This window comes from Pimephales promelas, chromosome 5 (genome assembly GCF_988280905.1).
Source record: "Pimephales promelas chromosome 5, fPimPro1.hap1.1, whole genome shotgun sequence".
In the NCBI taxonomy this organism is placed as follows: domain Eukaryota; kingdom Metazoa; phylum Chordata; class Actinopteri; order Cypriniformes; family Leuciscidae; genus Pimephales; species Pimephales promelas.
The window spans coordinates 34,550,932-34,570,027 of record NC_142773.1 but is presented as its reverse complement, the minus strand read 5'-3'; the positions used below and the strand labels follow the sequence as shown (position 1 = coordinate 34,570,027).

General features: G+C 37.5%; 1 protein-coding gene across 5 annotated transcripts in view; it reads left to right on the top strand.

Annotated features, from left to right (window-relative positions):
• Positions 1 to 17,611, top strand: part of vav3b (vav guanine nucleotide exchange factor 3b) — a 45,459-nt gene extending 27,848 nt beyond the window's left edge. For 2 of the 5 annotated variants that reach the window (XM_089131367.1, XM_089131368.1), the window contains exons 18-28: positions 145 to 167; positions 531 to 564; positions 6,163 to 6,293; positions 8,489 to 8,554; positions 9,128 to 9,162; positions 9,259 to 9,375; positions 10,171 to 10,258; positions 11,086 to 11,194; positions 14,302 to 14,376; positions 14,648 to 14,796; positions 16,476 to 17,611. In XM_089131367.1, coding sequence (XP_088987493.1) covers positions 145 to 167; positions 531 to 564; positions 6,163 to 6,293; positions 8,489 to 8,554; positions 9,128 to 9,162; positions 9,259 to 9,375; positions 10,171 to 10,258; positions 11,086 to 11,194; positions 14,302 to 14,376; positions 14,648 to 14,796; positions 16,476 to 16,517 — 869 coding nt within the window. In that variant the 3' untranslated portion in view covers positions 16,518 to 17,611. The remainder of the gene's footprint in view (positions 1 to 144; positions 168 to 530; positions 565 to 6,162; positions 6,294 to 8,488; positions 8,555 to 9,127; positions 9,163 to 9,258; positions 9,376 to 10,170; positions 10,259 to 11,085; positions 11,195 to 14,301; positions 14,377 to 14,647; positions 14,797 to 16,475) is intronic. The other 3 variants (XM_039676685.2, XM_039676686.2, XM_089131369.1) reach the window with 2 other exon arrangements.
• Positions 17,612 to 19,096: the final 1,485 nt, after the last annotated feature.

Here is a 19,096-nt window from a genome sequence, read left to right as displayed (position 1 = left end):
TCTAGATATAAGGCAAGTAGTTTAACTACTTTCTTTCTGGAGATATCTATAATACTCAATATAATGCCACAGAATTGTAATTTGTATGTGTACAGCCTTTTGCTGCCTTTACAGTTTTATTTTTCTGTCTTATTATGATCTCAGATGTTGCTGTTCAAAAAGCACAGGTGAGATAACCAACATTAATCTAAACTGACTGTCCATACTGTACACTTCAAACATAATGCATGCCAATGCATGACTTTGATATAATGATCTTCTATGTATATTTGGAAGTAGAAGGAAATTATTGTGTAATGCAGTCTGAAGTATATGTTTTATTGTCCTTTTAAATGTATGTTTGCTGTACTGACAGAATGCTGTCTTAAATAGGAATGACAGGATCATTGTTAGATTGTTTCTTTGTGTCAGTGGTAAAAATATTGTCAAAAGGATTTTACACAGTGTTGAAAAGTAGATAATAATAGCTGAGTGTGTTCATATTGCATAGAATCTGTTAATGATATTCTGTTTCCTCTCTTATTTCACAGAGAAAGACAACACCTCGGAAACAAGAAGACCCAGGTAGGTGTCTTTGTCTTCATCATGCTTCTGTATATAGACTGTGACGTTTTCAAAACGGCTGTAAAGGTCTTTTATGTACTCTACTTTAAACATTTTTTGTTCTATATAGTCTTCTGGGAACTTCAGAACCATTTGAAATTATCTAGTGAAGACCAAATAGTGATCAAAAATGGTGAGAAACTTAAAAGAAAGTAAATTCATCTAAATATTTACCTAGTGTTGGAAAAAAGTCCATGGATCTGTCAACTCTTGGCAGTCTGACTCGGCTCTTTCCCGCACCTGTTTAATTTATTTATTTTAGAACAAATATTTTTGAGTCCACAGAGCAATGGTTATCATGGTGTGTGAGATTTGGGATCTTTATATGAGCCTGGAAAAGTGAGATAGACATATCCCTTTCCCTTGCTATCTCTCCATTCACCTTGAGTCTATTTACGGTCATATCAATGCAAAATTTAAAAAAAGTGATGCAATAATTTTAAAATAAAAAATAGATAATTTATTGAATGAGAATGATCACACAATATAATATGTATATTAATAAAAAAAATCTAAAACTATAATTTTAAAACACAGTTATGACCATTTATAATGTGGACATTCATTCGTGTCATTAAAGCATTGCAGAATATTCTGCAAGAATTTACATATATAATCATTTGCAGAACCATGTCACAAATCAAATGAGATTAAGTTATAAAGAGATTATATAAGATATTAAATGTGTATATATATATATATATATACAGTTGCCAAGACTATTTACAAGAAACATGTGTATACATGTGTGTATATATATATATATATATATGTACATACATATACATTTAATAGCTTATATAATCTCTTTATAACTTTATATATATATATATATATATATATACATTTAATAGCTTATATAATCTCTTTATAACTTCTTTTAATAGCTTATATAATCTCTTTATAACTTTTTAATAGCTTATATACTGTAATCTCTTTATAACTTTATATATACTGTATATATATATATATATATATATATATATACGTATATATATACTTTATATATACTATATATATATATATATATATATATATATACGTTTCTTGTAAATAGTTTTGGCAACTGTGTGGCAACCTTTTTATGTGTTTTGTCATTCTCAGAAGTATTACTTGTAAACAGTCAGGAGAGCTTCTCATTTCACTCCAAAAACACTGCCACATCATTTTCTTTTCAGAATGGTGAAACTTCATGCTCAGCTTAAACAAGTGCTGATTTTCAAAATTGCTGCAGTTCTGTTTTGCTCTACTGGGACTAAATAACAATCCTAAAGTGCTGAAAGGGTGTGCTCATGTTGATGGGAGGAAGTGGTCAAAAACAATGCATTATAGAAACAGCACAAAATTGCCCTGCTCATTTTATTGCTGTTTAGTTAGAATGATTCATTTCTGATTTAACAGAAATGTGTTTTGACCAACTTGTTACTTTTAAATAAGCTGAAATTTGCTGACAGCTAAAGTGATAGAAGCTCACAGTTGAAGCAGTTTTATTATATTCATTCTCTGGAATGGATTGAATAAAAAAATAGCTTTGGCACATTTGGTCGTATTAATTGGAACATTCACTTCTAGAACATTGTACCTATCATCAGTACCTACAGCTGATTGAGTGGTTTATTGAGAAGTTGTAATATGAACGCATCCGTAAATGGATTCTTTCTTCAGGAAGTATAATGTTCACACCGATTTCAGCAGGTGGAACATCTCCTTAGTTCAGGCCGTTGGTACATTAAAGATAACAAGTCAAGTTATAAAGTTAACAACAAACACATGGGAAATTCTCTTAATTCTTACATTGATTAGTTGTTTTAGGATCACTAACTGCCACAATTTTCTCTTCCATAGATCTGCTTTGAGAAAACTGTACATGAATGGCTAGTTGTGGTTTTAAGAATTTTGTCACAAATTTAACACTCCCGGTGAACACCATATAAAACACCTGGGATGTCAAATATGTGTTTACTTTTAGTTACCTTCAGGCAAGGGCCGCTGAGAACCAGTCAGAGCTGTCAGGGTCAATTCAAAGTGCTGTAATGGCAGGAAAATTCGTCTGTGTGTCTGACAGTCTGTTGCGGTCTTGGTTATATTGCTGCTGCAATCTTACTGTTCATGATACAAAACACCTTAGCTTAAAAAGAGCATGATGTCATGTAGCAATGTCTGCTGAAATTCAGCCTAGCCATCAGAGGAATAAATTTGATTTTAAAATATTGGTATAATATTTCACAATATTACTGTTTTTATTGTGTTTTAATTAAATAAATCCAGCCTTGGTGTGCATAAGAGACTTGTGCAAAAGGGCTATTGAAAAAAATTTGAACAAAATAACATAACCATTGAACAGTAGAACATAAACATGAGTCTTGCTATGGTTCATTTCTTTACCCGTTTCACACACCCTCTCCGGACCACGTTGAGTTGACACCATGGTTGACACATGGACACTTATAATCGGATTGACGGCTCGATCAGATTAAAAAAACTTTAATGTAAACACCTTAATCGATCCGATTGAGCTCGATCCGAATGAAATTTCAATCGGATTGAAAGGCGTGATCGGATAACATCCCTTTTTTTATCCGATTGAGAGAACATGTAAACACTTGATCGGATTGAAAACCGAAACTGAACCCAGATAGCTGTCGTTTCCTGTCAGATGTCAAATAGACGTTTAGAAGATGTCAGTTTTGCATGTTAAACTGACATCTTCTAAACGTCTATTTGACATCTGACAGGAAACGTCCAATAGACGTATTGCAGATGAGCAAACACTCTTAAAAGTACGTCTTCCAGATGTAAACATCACATCAAATAGACTTTGTGCTATCTGGGAAAGGACTGTGCAATGACGGTAAATAAACGTAATGACGTGTGACGCACGGAGCAATCTGTCTTTCCTGTTGAATAAAATGTATTAATAATAAGTTTCCCATCATTCTAAAATTATCATTTTACTCGCGTGTATGTGAAGTGAAGCAGGACAACGTCCCACCAGTCCTTGTTTTGGATTCTCATCCACAGATGTCTGGTTTTGGCCGCGGGGAGGGGCATTTTTACTGCGTGATCAGCACGGCAAAACGGTTAATAATATATGCTGTAAATTTTGACCAGAGACGAATTAATATTACGTCTGCTGTTTAAAACAAGTCTCCGCTCTCGGTGGGACGAATTAGGAAGCGTGCATTTAATTAAGGGCGCTCTGAAAAGCGCCAGCCCTGCCAAAGGATTAAAACAGAAGTGCAAATGAGTGTACCGGTACGCTAAAAGCACGTTCTGGGTGCACGGAGAGGTGGCGGTATGCTCAAGAGCTATATTTGGAAGTGACGGTACTGAGTACCGGCACGTAGCGGCCCACTTAAAGCACTCATAGACTGGTTACTAAAGAGCTATTATATACTAGAAGAACCCTCCAGCCTCTCTCTAACCCCTTTTCCACCGAAAAAAGAACTGGTTCGGAACTGGTGCTGGTTCAAAGTTGGTTCGGAGTTGGTTCAACTTGCGAACCCGTTCAGAACCTGTTTGTTTTTCCACTGACTAGAGCGCCCAGGGAACGACGTCATTACGTCACTGTGCACGTCGCTAGAAACGCTTGCAAGTACATTGCTTTGGGATTATCTCTAACTCGTGTACCAAGAAGTCTTTTAATCTTTTCGTTTGATATGTAATCTTTTCTGATAAGTTATGTCCTGTCTTGTGTCTTTTTTCTTTCCATTTATTTGTTCTATATCGTGACTGTTTTCTTCTTTGCTTATGTTTCAAATAAAAAAGAAATAGATAAAATAAATAAATAAAAACGCTTGCGTGTTTCTGCAGTTTCTCCTGGCTTCGCGATGGTCACAAAATATGTTTAGAGCACATCTAAACCCGCCCCAGCCCCCGACGTAAACATGTCGTGCTAAAAGAACGGTTCTAGTCCAGCAAGGAGATGGTGCCGCTTTGGAACCAGTTTTCCCGGCCGCGAACCAGTTCTTTAGCTGTCGAAACACAAAGAACTGGTTCGCGCGCAGGCACCGGCTCCGAACTGGCTCTCAAAATAGTTTGGTGGGAAAGGGGCTTCTAAGGCTGCAGGCCTGTCATTGGTTGGTTGTTGGTATGAATCGCACAATGAAGATGTCTTTAATGACAAAAGCTCAGGAGATAAGGGAGATAACACCAAACTAACACAACATAGTCCTGACAAGATCGGAAAGGGTATGAAGGAGAACAGGGTATAAATACATGGAGCAAATAAAGGGAACTAATGAGCTATTTAATGAGATGACGTGAACGTAATGACTAATCAAACGAACTGAGAAACTGGGTCAAACTAGCTGACAAGGAGGGCAGAATCAAAACACAAAGTAACATGACCAAAACGGAACATAACTCCCCAGTTCATTAACCACCATACACTTCTCTGTCATTGGTTAGTGCGACTGCCTCTGATTTAGTGGATGGGATTGTGTAAACAATAATTGCTGCTATGCGTCACTTTATTTTTCCTGTGTGAATGAGAAAATTGGACATTTGCTTTGCGTTGGAAGGGCCATGCACTGAGCTTCAGCAAAATCAGTGTTGCTTGATGTGGAATTAATTTACATAATCTGTTTATAAGTGGTCACTAAGCATTTATTAATAAGTGTATCATATGCAAATTGTTAAATACTTTTCTTAACTGCTTTGGGGGCTATTTTTCTGCTTTTTTGGTGTTGTTTGTTTTTTGTATTTGGGGAGAAATGCACATTCAGGCATATTTTGCCTTATTTCTATCTGTTTTATAAATGTAATTTAACGCGTAGCTCATCCTGTCACGGGTGGGTTGTGGAGAATGGAGTGAGGACTCAAGTGCAGAGTTGAAGTGAAGTTTTAACTAAGTGAAACATAAATCAAACAAACCAACAAAGGAAATCCAGGTCTCAAAAACTAAAAACTAAATCGAAAACATGACATGGCAGGGCAGGGCAGGGCAGCGCAGACAGAACTACACACGACTCAACACCCATAACATTAACAACGATTGAGCACAGGACAGGAAAAACAGGGAAACTAAACAGGAAGGCAAACAAAGAAGGGAACCAGGTGGAACAAATAATCCAATAACGAGGTAACAAGGTGGGAGGGGCTAGACAATCCACAAGAGCACATGGCACACAGAGAACTCATGACAGCCATGCACTCACAGTAAACAAAACCATACATAAACACAAGACCAGGAATGTAATGTTTTCACAGTTCAGTCATCAGTCAGTCATGGATGTAGTAACCTTGACATTTGTCGTTTTACTGTAGTTAATATAAATTGATTCGCTAGCCATTTGATGTATGTAATCTAAAATATTCAAAGAGAGATTGGTTAGGACTTGATTGTTTCCATTGAGAATTTATTGAAAGTGGGCGTTAAGTACCAGCGTGAGATGGTTGAAAAATAAAAGGCGTTGGTGATATTAAGCAATAAAGACTTTTCAGAAATGTCAGAGATCAAAAATCTTTTCTCTGGAATTATCTACACAAATGAAGCATGAACCAGAAAGCTGGTTTAGGTATATGGCCAATTTTGATTTTATGTTTTATGTTTTACAGGTTTGCCAAAAATGCTGGTCATCAGAGATTATTTTGGGGTCCCTAGTCCTCAGGGTGGGCCGCCGCTGAATGCTCAGATTGGTGATGTCATAGAGGTCATCTGTGCTGATCCTCACAGCTCCTGGTGGCAGGTGAGATAAAGTACTGCAGTATTTAAAAACCTAATAGCTGAATTGTGTTCTGTGGTGTCATGGGATCCTGAAGCTTGACCCTGAGCCGCTGCTCCTCCACATCGAGAGGGGTCAGCTGAGGTGGCTCGGGCGTCTGTTCCAGATGCCTCCTTAATGCCTTCCACGCTGGAGGGATTATGTCTCTCGGCTGGCCTGGGGACGCCCCAGTGTCCCCCCGGAAGAGTTTGAGGAAGTGTCTAGGGAGAGGAAAGTCGGATGGATGGATGAATGAGATACTGTTATAGTTTTTATAAATATTTTGTATTAGTTTTTATTTTTATAGTTTTATGTAGTTTAATTTTTACTTGATTTAAAGTTAAAATGTTTTTGACAATAGTTTTGTTTTTTGTTTTTTTTTAAAAATATGTCTATATAGTTTTTATACATTTTTTTATTACAGTTTTAGTTAAGTACATAAATGAAAATTAGAAATGTTGCTTTGGCTACTAGCTGAAATAAAATTTGTTTAGGTTTTTGTATTTTTTATTTCAACTAATGAAAATTTTTTTTTTAATGTTTTTAGTTTTTTTCCCCCTCTTTTTAAACTAAAATAACCCTGACTCAACTTACTGCAACACAACTTTAGTATAACATACAAACTTTACATTCAATAGTCACTGAAAACAATACTTTTTCGCATTGCTTTCGTAATATGCACTGATATCTAAATGAGCCGTCAGATATAGTGACTGCGGAGCACAGTCTTTGTTCAGGCATGTTTCAACATTGCAGTTTTGTCTCAGTGTTATTTATTTCTGGCTCAGGCCAGGCTGTTGTGGCTCTTTTTCCTTTATGGTTTATGGTGGCACTAAAACCTCATCTTCCTCCTGGTGTTGCTCCAATCTGGCCGGCACGACTCAAACAGCTCGGCAGGGAATAGACACTTAGCGAGATTTCCCTTGCTTTATGCTGGGCTATTTCTGCCCGATAGCACACAGAGGTTAAAAAAAAAACCCTACAGATCAAAAATGAATGCCAAGAGATTCACCGAGCCAACAGACTGCGACAGGCAGTGGCTAGACGTGCGTGTCAGCCGTGGTTCTTCACGCACTTGGCAGGTCATGGAGGGGAGCGAGAAGCGGTACTATTGAATGATAATGCACATCACTGGTTTATTTTATCTTGTGTGAAACGACACTTAACTCTTAATAAGGCTACTAAATCTTCAGGGTCCCATGACACCAAAGAATGGAATTACAGAGCACTAAGCATCCATCTCCCATGTTACTGGAAGACAATTATCTCTGTCCCGTTGCCAGAACAGTGCAATCGATCACTGTAATTTAATTTGATCCTTTAGGCTGCCAACTGTTTACTCTAATGGGGTAATAAGTTTAATCTTTATCATACGCTTATCTGTGGCATAACAAATATAAAGGGCTTTCAAAAGCTAGGGCGAAACATTATTAAGCCAAATAAATCATGAATACAGTTCCAGTTTGGGACTCCAATTTAATTTGTGGTAGAGGTGCATTTTTCTGAAATTCATTTTATACTAGTTAGAGATGATCTTAAAAGGGAGCCTGGAAAGAAAAGTATATCTTTTTTCAGTATAGTTGTTGGAGAAGATCCTCATTACACCCTCAGTCAAACCTTCAGCCAAACTCACAATCAGTCATAGGCTGCTAAATTTTGGCACCTGGTTCTGCCATTTTCACAGTGCATTACAACCTCCCAGCTGTTTCATACTGAGTTGGGGGGAAGGGGGGGATTGTCTGTTTTTATCCAAAAATATACAGATAATTGTGGCTGAAGCCATGCAAGAAATTAGCCTATTTTAAAACTGTCATCCGGCCTGCGATTGCTCAATACAATCTTTTGCGCGAGGACATGATATGAAACTCGAGTCTAATGTAATTCATAAATCCAAATATGCTCGGAGCAGCAATATCAAACAATGGCTTATTGGCGAGTGTCATGATTCACGAGGTTCTGCTTTGGAAGCTGTATGATTATTCAGCATTAGGTGATGCTTTCATTCTGATGCGTTACGGAGTTTAACCGTGGGTAGGGGCTGAACAGTAATTAACTGTGGCTCTAAATGAGATTCACTGCTTGTTGTGAGCTAATTGTCTTAGATTTATTAAAGCAAAAGGGAGAAGCGAGCATCGCCTCAAGGCAAATATAATGCAATTAACAACCACTCTTCTTGGCAGGGCAAAATCCTGACAACTCAAGAGACCGGCTTCTTTCCAAGTGATGCAGTCAAGCCTTGCCCATGTGTAAGTATGTATTGGATGACTTGCACAATCATTTGTATGCTGTTGGTTTGTGTTTTTATCACTTTATCAGTTTTAATGAATTCTTCTACATTGTTCCAAAGGATTTCTTTTTCAAATAAATGCTGTTATTTTTTACTTTTTTCTCATCAAAAAATCCTGAGGAAAAAAAAATGCATCACGTTTTCAACAACCACAAAAAATTAAGCAGCACAACTGTTTTTAACATTGATATAAAAAAAAAAAGTGAGCCCCAAAACGCTGAATATATTGAATGGAATGAAACTGAATATATGAAATGGATCTCTGAATATATGGAATGAAACTGATTATATGGAATGAATCTGAATATATGGAGAGTTTCACTTAATATTATAAATATAATAATTTTTTTGACCGACAAGAACAAGATAGATAGATAGATTCACTATCCAGTCAAACTCATTCATTCAAAAATATATACAAGTAATGAAAATACTAATAAATTGTATTTGTCAACTAAACTAATTCGTCACCATAAATGGGTATAATTGGTAGTGTATGCATGACATTGTTTGTAATATGTCCCATACTCAGGTGCCCAGGACAGTCGACTACTCAGCCCAACCCTGGTAAGTCTTAATGTTTAACCACATTTACTCCAATATCCACATGACACTGCATGACTACATGTGCTGAGCCATATGCACGTTGGCTTGTGCGAGCAGGTTTGCTGGGCCAATAGAGAGACACCACGCAGAGTCTGAGCTCATGGAGAGAGAGAACAGCACCTACCTGGTGCGATACAGGAGCCGGGAGAGCAGAGAGTACGCCATCAGCATCAAGTTCGTCTAGCTATTATACCATTTCATACTGTTTATTTGATCGTTCAAGCGTGATTTTATTGCGTATAAAATTGGCGTGACGGCTGGTCGGTGAGGTTCTTGCACGAACGTCCTTTTGCATGCAAAGCTTAGTTTTCTTCATGCATTTCCCTCGATGCAACCCAATACATAATGCATCACAAATTTGCATACAGCTCATTGTGTAGCATGGATGTGGTGATCAGTGTGAGTTATCACACTACATGCACAGTGTGGGCTTTATTACCTCAGAACATTTTATAGTTGCTTGTCTCATGCTTAAACCAATCACAGGTTCTCTGTCAAAACATGTTGTCCTCTTTATGTGCGGCTTTAGGTCCTGTGGGTATGTTGACCTGCGGTCAGAGACTGACAGAACAATTCCACATCCTTATGTTATAGGAAGCTCACATTTAAGCTTTAAAGGGATGGGTTTTTTTCTATAGCTGGTCCAAGGTCATGGAATAACATGCCACTGGACATTACATCTTCTCTTGCTCATGACATCTTTAGATCCAGAATTAAAGGGATAGTTCGACCAAAAATAAAAAAAATGAATTACTCACCCACATGTCCGTCTTTTTTTTTTTTTTTTGGTTTTAATTGCACATTTAAAGCATTTTAGTATGCACTTATTTTTAATGTGCTCCATAAATAAAAAGATGTGTCTTGGCTTAACTTTTGTTTATCAGCCCATTCCCAGGGAAAACTCCTTTGAGATACAGTGGAAGTACTGACAATCCTGGAATGGTTACAATGATTCTCTGCCATCTGCAGGTACAACAACGATGTGAAGCACATTAAGATCCTCACTAAGGAGGGCTTCTTCTACATTGCTGAAAGCAGGACGTTCAAGACTGTATTAGTAAGTGGGTTTGAGTTGCATAGAAGCAATGGTCTTCATCAGCATTTGCTCTATTTTTTTTATAACCATATGAATTCAAATGTAGGGTGCTATAATTCAATGTCACTATCTGTGCTGCAGAGACCTAGGCTTTTTTTATCGTAAAAACAGAACATTTGCTGATCTGCATAATCCTGTATTTCATTAGCATAATTAATAACATGGGTCCAGCTATTAATCCATTAGAGACACCAATATTACTGCAACCTTGTTACGTTTTCTTTTAAAATGATAAATAAATACTGTCGTGACAACTGCTCATGCTACATTTGTGTGTAGCGTCTTTGTTTGGATCGTGATTAAAATGCAGTGGTTGCCACTAATTTCAAATTCTACAGATGTTTTTATTTATTTATTTTTAAGGCCAGTTTGGCAAATAAACAGCTGATAAATTTGCTTTAACAAAGACAAAAATCGGCAGCTGGTAAAATTTGCTTGTAAAAAACAAAACAAAATGGAATTGCCAATGAAAAATCATGATCAGTGCATCACTAGAAATTTCATTTCATACAAAATGTGTGTTGTTTTTAAATAAAAGGAATATTTAAATTATTTAAATTATTAATTAAATTAAATATCAATTTAAATGTAATATTTAAATTGTGGTGCTTCACCAGAATAAGTTGGGAGCACCAGTGCTACCATGGATTTGACCATTAACCAAAATCAGAGAACCTTGAACGTGCAGATGTGTTGTTACATTTTTTTAAAATATTAACTTAAAATCTAATTTTAGCTGGCAAAAAACTTTGAGAATAAGTTTTTAAACGTGTGATGTTTCTGCCCAGGAACTGGTTGAATATTACAAACAGCACTCTCTGAAAGAGGGTTTCCGTACGCTGGACACGACTCTGCAGATGCCGTATAAGGAGATCAGTGGTGGATTCAGAACTGCTGGTTAGTATCTACATTTCCTTCAAATTAACTCATTATATGATAACAAGTGACCAGAATTAATTTTCAGGTACTGTAAAAAGGTAAAACATAAAGTAATCAAGGTAAATAAATAAAGGTAAAAATAAGTAAAAGTAAAAATACAAAGGTCAAAAGATTGTTCAAGGTCCAACCATGTAGAAGAGTTATCAAGAGCAACCCAATCAGAAACATGTTTTAGATGTGGTCAGGGTGGTCGTCAGCCACCCTGCATCCTTATCAGTTGACCACTAAGAGTGCACGCAAGATCAGGTTCAGGTTATCGCTCTGTGAGCGATTTCACAGTTCAGTATGATTAATCTTTGCACACTTACAGAAAAGTTAATATAAAAATATATAATTTATACTTTTTCAATTATAAAGAGATTTAATTAAAGAAATTGCAGTACTGTAACATTCAAAGTACTACTTTAAGCACTGCTGTAATTTATTAGCTTGGCAGGCCAGACACACATCAAGATGTTGGGTCTGGGAACTCACCATTGGCAGAGCTCAATCGGAGGGGCGGGATAAACGGTTGTCTTTCAAATTCCCTCTGCACACAAGAGGATACAACCTACCAGAGCTTTTTCCCACCAGCGGAGCTAGTTTTTAGTTTTAGGTCTGGTGTCGTTTAAAGCCCTTCGAAGCTGCACTGAAACTCTCATTTGGACCATGAATCGTTTGGTTCCCAATGAAGTCCATTATATGGAGAAAATCCTGGAATGTTTTCATTAAAAAAACTCAATTTCTTTTCAACTGAAGAAAGAAACACGTGGACATCTTGGATGACATGGGGGAGTAAATTATCAGCAAAAGTTGTTTTTTTAAAAAAGTGAACTACTCCTTTAACTCCAAGTCGTCCATAGTCGCGGTCAAAGCCGATTCGAAAGACCGCTGTTCGCCAGCAGCAGCAGCCATTCTTTAATTTTCATGTAGCAGGGAATTGTCACAACTCTGTCGTCATTAAATTAAGCCCGCCCGCCGACTCTATACACGATGTGATTGGCCTGACTAGAGCTTGGTTTTTCCAGCTCGAATGCCAACGGAGAGTTGCTAGACCACCCTAGCTGCTAGCCTAGTAATTTATATGCAAACATACAAAATTGTTCCCTTGCAGAATATTAGTCTTTAGATTAGTTGCCACTATAGAAAGACATCTTCATTGTCAGAGAGTTACATCCAGTCACACAGTAAGCAGCAGGACCGTGTACTGGCAGCCACGTCGACCTCCGGCGATTAAAATCACCGCCAGTGTTAACTTCAGAAAGGTCCTCTTTTAATGGCAATGGTTAATGGTTTGCGCTCAGGTATTTTTAGCTATGTCCTGACACCTCTCTGACTCTTTTGATTAAATATAAATGTTGAACACTTGGCATGCTGGTCGTTGGGTGAAAATGTAAAGTGTGCATGCACACGTGTTGTTTTCATGGGAAAATGAAACTCCAGCTCTCATTGCCCAAGATGGCTCCTCAAAGAGACAGACTGGTGCTGTGAAGCGAGCCGTACACACTCGGCACCTGGCATCAGGAAAAAGGCTGTTTGTGTCTGACTCTGCAGCTCCTGCTTCAGGCGACACAGCGAGAGAGAGGACTCTGCTAAACAAGACTCAAGTAGTACCGGCAAACTCCCTGACGCGACATGACAGTTTGGTTTGAGTTACAGGAAAAAGCCATGATGGATGCTAAGCTTCCCCTCACCTGTGGGGACTTGGCTGATTTTCTCTCTCGCAGTTGAAAGAAAGAAAAAAAAAAACAGTCCCTGCACTGAGAAATGAAAGGGCAACTTGTGAAGACATAGAAAGTCAGCTTTATTGAACAGAGAGAGATGTGTCACGTAGAAGAAAAACTTAGCGAACGAGAACAGCTCTGTTGATATAAAGAACGGGATTGTGGGGATTGTGAATTGGGGGTTTCGCTGATCTATTTGTCCTTTTTTTCGTCAGCATCCTCGGCTTATTAGAGGTGTTTGTATTCGACTGCCGATCTCGGTAACGCATCCTTTCCCAAAAACCGCAGTTGAAAATCCAGGCCCTTGATGCATCCTGGGACATTTCACAAACCAAAACACATACAAATGCGCCAACAGACCAGTGGTTGCGTGTGTGCTGACACGTCTGCAGGCGTAGAGTGTTTGGTAAACACATTGAACAGAAAGGCAGATAATCAGCGTTGGGTTTTAAAAGCTAATGTGAGAAAACAGATATCGCATTGGTTTCAATCGTGCATAGATATCGAATGTGTGGATATCTGCACCATTTCTGAGTGTCAGTGGCACTGGAAAAAGTAGTTGGCTCATCATCTACTCCTTCGTTCCCCCCAGAGGAGATGCAAAGCAGGAAGGCAAACATATTGTGGATCTGACGTTTGCTAGTTTACATATTAGAAAGTGCTGGATGCTCAGATGGGTGTTCAGATGGTAACAGGACTCACGCTCTGTATGCGCGATATCACAGCTGCACCAGTGACAGGGCCAGGAGCACGCACTTGGCAAAAGCTATCACAACACCTACTGTAGAGACAAAAAAAACAACATCTTGAAAAATATAGGAATGGGTTGCTCATGAAATTCTAAACCTCTTTTTCTTCTTTTTATTATATCCCGGCAGAAAACCTCTGCCCCAGTAGTTTAGTCAGTAGGCTGAAGTAGTCCAGATTTTGGTCTTTTCTGTGATCATTTACTCACTCACGTGTCTTTTCAAACCTCCTTGACTTTCTTTCTTCTGTGAAACATGAAAGTAGACGTTTTGAGAAATGTCTCAGTGCTTTTTTTTTTGTCCATACAATAAAAGTCAATGGGGTTCAAAATAGGACTGGGCAATCAGTCAAGCTCCACCCACAAAAAAAAAAAAAAAACGTCACCATGTTTACCAACTGAAAAGTGGTCTATATATTGGATCAAATCGTAAAATACTGAGACACTTCCCCTAATTTCTCAAGTCTGACATATTAGAGTGTGTTCATTCCCTCAGAGATTTGTGGAGTTCTTGATATTAGCTTGTTAATGTTTGTTTTGTTGAAAATGTCTCCGTTAAGATCTCTGGGTTTTTGTGTTCTTATTTTCTCTGCTTCGGCTTGGATTGTACGCTCCAGTGCTGTGTGGGCTTTCTGTTTTGAGTCCCACCAGCTACAGTTTTGTTCCTCCCTCCCCCTCACCCTTCTGGTCAGGTACAGCTATCAGCCACCTGTCTTATTCATTTCTCCTTCCAGCCATCTCACTCTTTTCTCCCTGTGTTTGCTTCAGCTCTTTTGTGTGTAAAAATGTCTGAGAATGATGCAACGCCATTTGTGCCCCCGTTTTTGCTCCAAATCTCCAATCATCTTGTTGCACGTTCACACATTTTGTCCTACTTGGCATATCTTGTGAAAACATTTGTGTCTCTCACTCTTGTCCATTTTTTAACAACTTGTTTTTGCGTTACATCCCCCTCTCCCTCAGTTTTGACCCCGAGAGTGCTTGGCATTGCACTGGCACGATATGATTTCAGCTCTAAGGATACTCGGGAGCTCTCTCTGCAGGTGGGAGACCTGGTGAAGATTTATATTAAGTGTACCAATGGTTGGTGGAAGGGTGAAGTCAATGGCCGGGTAAGGGAAAACACTCTTATACACCTTTATTTACTGAGAAATGCTATTGAAAGTGGATTGGGCTGAGCACCACAAGACACTTGTAGCCAATCAGCTGTAGGGGAGTGTTTACACTCATGGTGAGGGAGGGATATTTGAAGAAAGACTGTAGAAAGAGAGATGGCTGAGAGACATTACAAATGTGTAAGGTTAGAGGAATATAATTGGAAGAAGAAGGGTTGGGAAAAGGCAAAGCTTTGGGAAATACATTCATTTTAGAAAAGGGAACCTGTTTGTTTGGGCTGATTTTAAATATCAACAGTGTTTCTCAGAAATCACTTACTGCACCTTTAAAAGCACCAAAACCTCTAGTGAACTGCGTAAGTACTGGTGCTTCATATTTTCAGCTTATTTATTGGAACTTCCACATCATGTAAACTGAACTATTACCCTTCCCCGCGAATCACAGTTCATGGTTGCTCAAAAGGGAACTGAAAGGCACATAGCAGCGAAAAAATAATGTTTTACAGAACAGCAGAGTTATATATTTAGCATATTTAGAAATCGTTGATGAGTTGTCAGACAATTTTAATATTGTGCATTAATAATACTGTTAGAATGATAAACAAGATGGTTTATGATCTATTGTGCTTGCTAACACAATAAATGTTAACATGTTAACAAATTGAACCTTGCTGTAAAGAGAGTAGCTGTATTATTTTATATTTACATTTTCATAAAAATATCATTATATAATTTCGTATTAATATTTATTTAATCTATTTTTAATATTTTTTTTAGCATATTCTAATTTTCTAATAATTTATATGTACACTACTCTTCAAAAGTTTGGGGTCAGTAAGATTTTTTTTTAAAGAAATTAATACTAATCAAGATGCATTACTGCCACTTTTGAGTTTTGATTCATTTTCACAACATTTATAGTCTTAACAGATAAATGCTGATATTTTGAACATCAAAGAATCCTGAAAAAAGTATCAGTTTCCTCAAACATATTAAGGAGCTGTTTTCAACGTTTATCAGAATAATTGTTTCTTGAGCAGCAAATCATCTATTAGAATTATTTCTGAGAATCATGTAACACTGAAGACTGGAGTTATGACTTATAATATAATATATTTTATATTTTTAAATGGAATATGTTTTAATTATATTTTATCTAATTGATCCATATTAATTATGAAATAGATTAATGAATACAGTCTGTGTTTGGGCTCTATATTTTGTCATGATGAAGAGCTTTCGGTAGTACCGAGTTAAATGTACAGTAGTACCCACATTAAAGGTAAAGGCATTTTGTGAATGTGCCCCAGTTCTGAAAGCAATTGGACACAACCAAATGACAGCAATATAGAGGTGTGACAACATGATTGAAATTTGAGAGTGAAATTGAAATTTGGCCTAGCATTTCCCATGCAATATCACAGATCTTGACTCTCCTTGACACCTAAATCATTCCTCGAGCCATTTTAGATTCACTTTCCTTCGTTCCATACGCTCGAGTGCGTTAATGAGAGAGATGATTAACAGGAAGGTGATGACAGAATGACTTTTAATGATACTTCTGCACGTCATTATCAGATCTGACACACAAGAGCTCTCAAACGGCTCACCTAGGATGAAGAGATATATGCTCTGTTACTTTTAAGTAAGGTTTACGGATGCTTTATAAATTACAGGTGGGATGGTTCCCTTCAACCTATGTGGAGGAAGAGGAGTGACCAATGCAGGAAGTCATCCTCACTATGCCGGGACCGTGATTTGGGACCTGTTGGTGTTGGACAAGAAATGTAATCGTAAATAATGCACACTTACTTGAGCGAAGCACCACAAACACAGCAATTATCGTCCTCCTCTAATGGGATCCGGTGGACTGCGGTTGAGATCTGCAGCGTGATGCATCTGAGGCCCTGTCGGCTTTGACTGTTTAATTAGTTATGAATGTCCCTCGCTGATCCACATTCAATCCAGACATCTTTTTCTCTCGCTCTTTCCCTCCCTCTCACCCTGTCACCTCCTGAAATCTTCACACAGGGCCTGGGGCCCCCCTCTCTCTGCCTGTTTAAAATTTAAACTCCATTTCTGTGCTATGCCGGACCTCCCATATACTCAGGAGTGGCACGCAGAGAGAAAAGCCCTGAGCTGGCCGTTTTTTTCCCCCTCCGCTCGGCGACCTTTACGCGGTGCTTTCAGCTCACCTTGTGCTATAATTGATGAATTCATCCGCCCGTCTGACTCTGCAAAGTTTGGCTGGGGCGAGATGGAGCGTGGTGCTGTCACGAAGCCTTCCTCCCTCTTCAGCCCTGATAACACTTAGCAACAGTGCTCTCTCTGTGCGCTCGGGGCGCTGCGTGGTGACAGGAGGCCTGCCGTTCAGTGCGATATCCATCTCGCTGCACTGTGATCAGTCATCGCTCTGTCTGTTTCTGAACCTCAGGTGCTCCCAAGCAGAATGTTGGCACTGATTTGGGACTGACGTCAATTCCTTCTCTTTTCATGCAACTCAACATTACAGACATTGCTAGAATGCTAGACGCGGCAAAAAATGGAAGTATGAAATTAAAAGTACAGTTAGAAAATGTCTTTCAATGGAAGATGACAAAATGTACAACCGTTTAAAAGTTTGTAGGAGGTTTGTAGGATTTACTTTTATATATACTTAAGACTTTTATTCAGCAAGGATGCAAGTTAAAGTAAAGACATTACTGAAATTGTAAAACAATTTAAACTTTCTTAAACTTTTCTGTTCTTAAAGATTTAGTTTGCCAAAAATGGAAAATTCAGTCGTTAAAGGAGAACTCCGGCGCAAAATAAACCTTTTGGTCTAATAAAACTTTTGATTTGTTTTCATGATAATCAAATGTAAAGAGTTTAATCTCTAAAAACTGTTTAGTGTAAATTATCTTCTTATTAAACGGTCTGTACACTTACAAAGTTCTCAATGCTTCGTTTTGCTTATAGGGACCCTCATTATGTTACTGTGTTAGTGTGGGGCTATTTTGAGCCTTGTTAGTGGTATTAACTAGTGATTTCTTTTCACTTATTATATGCCCCCATATTCTAGCGTTATACACTAAACAGTTTGAGATAAAACTCTTTACATTCGATTATAATTAAAACAAAACTCAGGGAACGGTTGACTAGGTACCGATGTTTTATTAGACCAAAGGTTCATTTTGCGCCGAAGTTCTCCTTTAATTACTCACCCTCATGTCGTTTTAAACCCATAAGACCTTCGTTCATCATTGGAACACCAATGAGGATATTTTTGATGAAATCCGAGGGCTTTCTGACCCCTTCAATAGACTGCAAAGTTGTTACCACTTTCAAGGCCCAGAAAGGTAGTAAAGACATTGTTAAAAAATAGTCCATGTGACTACTGTGGTTTAACCTTTAACCACCAATTTCTTCTCTTCTATGTCATCCTTTGACATCACAGGATGAATTATATATATTTTTAAAAATATTCACATAGGAAACAGTTATTTTCAATTATAATATTTCAAAATATTATTATTTTTACTGCATTTTTGCAGCCTTGTTGAGCATAAAAGGCTTCTTTCTAAAACAATAAAAACCTTATCGACCCCAAACATTTAAATAGTAGTGTACAGTATATCCAAGGTACTTCCTTTGAAAAAAAGTCTTACAGTAGTATTGTGTAATTTTTTTTCTCAGGTAAGTTTATCTTGTTTTAAGGATGTTTAGATGTTTTTAATGGAGAACAAGTTAAAAACACTCAGAATAGGATTTTTGCACTGTATTAGATATATCAGCGTTGAATTTGGACTTTCAGCACAGACTTTTGTTTAAAACAAGTACTTCTCTATAAATGGACACACATTTGTTACAAGCTGCTTTAAATGCGAAAATCCAGGTCATGTCTTTTCTAAAACTTTATTTACAGAAATCTTTTCACTGCTGTTGTAAATGTTGAAAAAATAATTGCAGTCATTTATCTGTTTCTTAATGCACCTAACAGTTCACGTTGTCGGGTTTTCTTCAGAATAAATGTAAATTATTGTTTTTTTTTTTCACACTGTTTAGCAAGTGATTTTTTTATAGATGCATACAGGTTAAAAAAATAGCTTTTTTTTCCACAAATTTGTCAATGGTGTGAGAGAATTGGCCATGAAACTGTATTTTGTATTACTTTTATTAAAATATTTTATACCATTGCAGTGGCATTATTTAGATGTTTTTATTTTCTTTAACGATTATTTTCCCTTGTATATTTGTATTTTTTGGGTTGAGTGTTATTGAATATTTTGTACAAGTTTATACAGGATTAATTGACAGG